Raw genomic sequence first — 3,742 nt, 5'->3', positions numbered from 1 at the left:
AAGATCTACGGCCTAAGATGAATATAATCTTTGCGCGGGCCCATCAGCTGACGGTAATGATGCAATAAGTTAACGCGCCTATCACAAAGGCACACACCAGATCATCCCGGCGGGAAAAAAACCTAAGTGGCGGGAATAAATCGGGGACCAAAACATTAGTAATTAACAAAACTAATTTAAAAGCCTATTTCCACTCATTTCACCTTGTTTCAGAAAGCTCTAAAAGCGAAATCAAAGTTCAAAGTGTGTTTGGAGGCTAAAATGGGAAAGGGAAAGGGAAAGGGAAAGAAAACTAGGGTTTCTCATGAAGAAGAAGAAGAAGAAGAAATAAATCACGAGAATCTGAATGAATCTTCGACCAATGAGAAGAGCCTTTACGAGGTATCATTCCCAATTTTTATTTTCATTTTTATCTCGAACTTTTAATTTCTGTTTTGAACGCAATGCTTTGTTTTTGAAATGATTAGAAATTAGAACCTGGGTTTATTTTATTTGTTGCAGTGTTGTCACTATTATATTTGATATATCTGTAATTTATCAATGATCAGTTTATTATCTTGCTATTACTTGAAGTCGTAATGGAAGAGACAGCAAACGTAAACCATTAATAGAAACATAGTTCGGATAATTGGAATCATGAAGAGAAGTTTGCTATTGTTTATTTGCAATGATATTTTAAAAATATGAGAAATGTTCTAAATTTTTGGATGATGTAGAAGCTTAGATACTATCCCGGTGGTTAGGTTTTGCGTAGGAGAAAACAAATGATTATGAAGACGCTTCGGTTGAAGATCCCAGTGGATGGCTCTTTGTTGCTTGTTTGGATTTGTTCCTTGATTGGTTTTGAAGTGTTCTGTTCTTGAATGATAACCACTTAAAAAGCACCCTATTGGTATTAATGTGTCTGTGAGTATCAATTAAGAAAAATGTTAAACTCATGAGTGGAACCTTAATGTTTACACTCGACTAATCTTTTAGTGGAGACAGATGGGTGGGAATACGTAAATAGACATATTATAGTTTCTCTGGAAACTTCTTAAGAAGATATGCTTCATTTAATTTCTGTTGAGGTTCTACGTGGGTTTAAGTTCAGAAAGAAACTTTTGATCTCAAAATGATCTTCTTGAAGATTGTTTGTCTAGATTATGCTATCTCTGCGATTCTTTAGATACTTAAATAGCCAATGGGCATGAAATGTTAATATTTTTGTTTTCTTACTGGAAAACTTTCATGTGTGTATTTTTCTTTTGCTTTACACATAAATGGTTTCATTCTTAAACTCGATGATCATATACCATGGATTGCATGCTCACATATATTTAGATTCTAGTTTCAATACTTTCGGGTAAGCGGTTTTTTGACTAACTGTATTCACAATATAGTGTGTTTGGCTTTGAATAACCAGATATTTATCTTATTCCATCCTGTGCATTTTTCTTCACACATTGTTGTTTATTTTGAGGTTTCAACCTTTTTTATGAACGATTTGAATGCGAAGAAGCAGCATGTTTATTCCATATCAGGTGCAGTAAAGTTTAATCTTCTTAACCAATTACTTCAGCTAGCTTTGAAGTAGTTCTTTGTTTTAGTAGGTGAATGCTACTTCAAATATTTTATTTATTGCACTCGGACATTTAGGCTTATGCATGGTCACATCCATCCTTCATTGGTTTGCTATTATGTTCAATTTGTCTTATTAATTGTAGTGAAGCAAGCAAGATATATCAACTGATGGTTCTCTGCTTTTAGGTTCTTGGTGTTGAAAGGTCAGCATCTGAAAAGGAAATAAAGAAAGCATATTATAAGTTAGCCTTGCAACTCCATCCTGATAAAAATCCTGGGGATGAGGTAAAATTGGTCTGTATTGCTGTCAAATTTCATCTGAAGCATTTTATTAACCCTTTTTTTTTCTCTGTATTTGTATTCTGTCATATTTTCTTTCCACAGGAAGCAAAGGAGAAATTTCAACAATTGCAAAAGGTCATATCAATTCTTGGCGATGACGAGAAAAGGGCGCTTTATGATCAGACTGGTTGTGTTGATGACGCTGTGAGTACCAGCAACTTTTTGTTTGCATAACTTTGTTTTACTGAATTTAGTTTGGGCTAATTGATATCGATGGTGATAGAAAATTGTTTATCTGCTTTCTGCCACCTGAAGGAGTCTATCCTCCAGAATTCCTTTGTTATGAGACAAATTTATTTGTAGTGGAAAAAAAACTTAAACCATGTCAGACATTTGGAAAATTTGCCTTCCTAATATGAAGAAGAATTGTTTCACTATTTCAGACTTCGAGAAACAAATGAATTTTTTTTCATTTATTTGCCAATCAAATGAAAGATTCTGTCCTGGAATCTGAGAAATTCCTTAACTACCAAGGCATTGTGTATCTTATATTCTGTCTTTTTTGGTTGAGCAGGATCTTGCAGGTGATGTTGTTCAAAATTTGAAAGAATTTTTCGGAGCTATTTACAAAAAGGTTGTTAGCGATGCATTGTACAGGTGTACTTTATTGCTTTCCATTCCCATTTGTTGACAGTGTTTGCAAATATTTCAGGTTACTGAGGCTGATATTGAAGAGTTTGAAGCAAACTATAGGGGATCCGATTCAGAAAAGAAGGATTTGATTGATCTGTATAAGAAGTACAAGGGGCATATGAACAGGTAAAAGAACAATGTGTTTCTCCTTTTTTCCTTTTGACTTTGCTGGTTTGATGGTTTGAAATTCTGGTTACAGGCTCTTCTGTTCAATGCTCTGTTCGGATCCTAAACTTGATTCACATCGTTTCAAGGATATTCTTGATGAGGCACTAGGTGCAGGTAAAGCTTCATACGATATTGAGCTGTTGAATGTGTTTTCAATAAATTTTTGCATCTGAACTTTAACCCCACCTGCAACCTGAGTGGGCATGGATTGTCAGTTTCCCTTCCACCATAGAGTCCCATCTAAGAAAATTAAAATTTTGTAAATTATAAACATTCATTATTTTCTCGCACTTCCAATGTGATTGTGATACTAAATCTTCTTTTTCTTGTGTAGGAGAACTGAAAGCTACTAAAGCTTACCAAAAATGGGCTACAAAAGTATCTGAAACTAAACCACCAACCAGTCCTCTGAAAAGGAGGGGGAAGTGAGTTTTCTGCATTAGGGTCTTTTTACTGAATGCTTTTTGTATATTCTTTATGTCTCAACTGTTTATGTGACTTGGCCTTTTTTATTTTTAACAGAGCAAACAAGCAATCTGAGTCAGATCTAGTTGCAATTATATCTCAACGCCGAACTGAGAGGAAAGACCGGTTTGATTCCATGTTCTCATCATTGGTGTCTAAGTATGGTGGTGTTAGTGCAAATTCAGAACCCACTGATGAAGAATTTGAGGCTGCACAGAAGAAACTCGATAATCGAAGGGCCTCCAAAAAATCAAAGCGGAAGTAACTTTGCTTCAACAACATTTGCTTATGGTTGATTATGTACAAATTTTGATTCTGCAGCATTCGGCATATTTCTTTGTTCTATTCTGTAAGCCTGGCTTCTAACTGAATTCAAGCTAGACTGCCATATCTTGTTTATTTAATTATATATCCCAAAAAAAAAAAAAAAAAATTGTTCCCCAAGTAAACATATGAAAAATTTCAGTTGTCTATTTTTAAGCTTTGCGTCATAGAACATTTTAGGGACTTAAAGTTCAGTCATATCTAGGGATGAATTTCTGCATTACAGTTAAGAATATCTTTAAGGTGA

General features: G+C 34.5%; 1 protein-coding gene across 1 annotated transcript; it reads left to right on the top strand.

The window, feature by feature from the left end:
- The first annotated feature begins 246 nt into the window (after positions 1–246).
- On the top strand, positions 247–3,742 carry LOC116105756 (chaperone protein dnaJ 6-like). Its single transcript, XM_031392177.1, has 8 exons — positions 247–381; positions 1,750–1,848; positions 1,948–2,049; positions 2,420–2,479; positions 2,558–2,664; positions 2,738–2,820; positions 3,041–3,131; positions 3,229–3,742. Exons 1-8 carry the CDS (start codon positions 262–264, stop codon positions 3,434–3,436), a joined length of 870 nt encoding a protein of 289 aa, XP_031248037.1. The 5' UTR covers positions 247–261; the 3' UTR covers positions 3,437–3,742.

The sequence above is a fragment of the Pistacia vera genome, unplaced genomic scaffold, assembly GCF_008641045.1.
Source record: "Pistacia vera cultivar Batoury unplaced genomic scaffold, PisVer_v2 Contig503, whole genome shotgun sequence".
Taxonomy (NCBI): Eukaryota; Viridiplantae; Streptophyta; class Magnoliopsida; order Sapindales; family Anacardiaceae; genus Pistacia; species Pistacia vera.
This window is presented reverse-complemented; position numbering and strand designations above follow the sequence as displayed.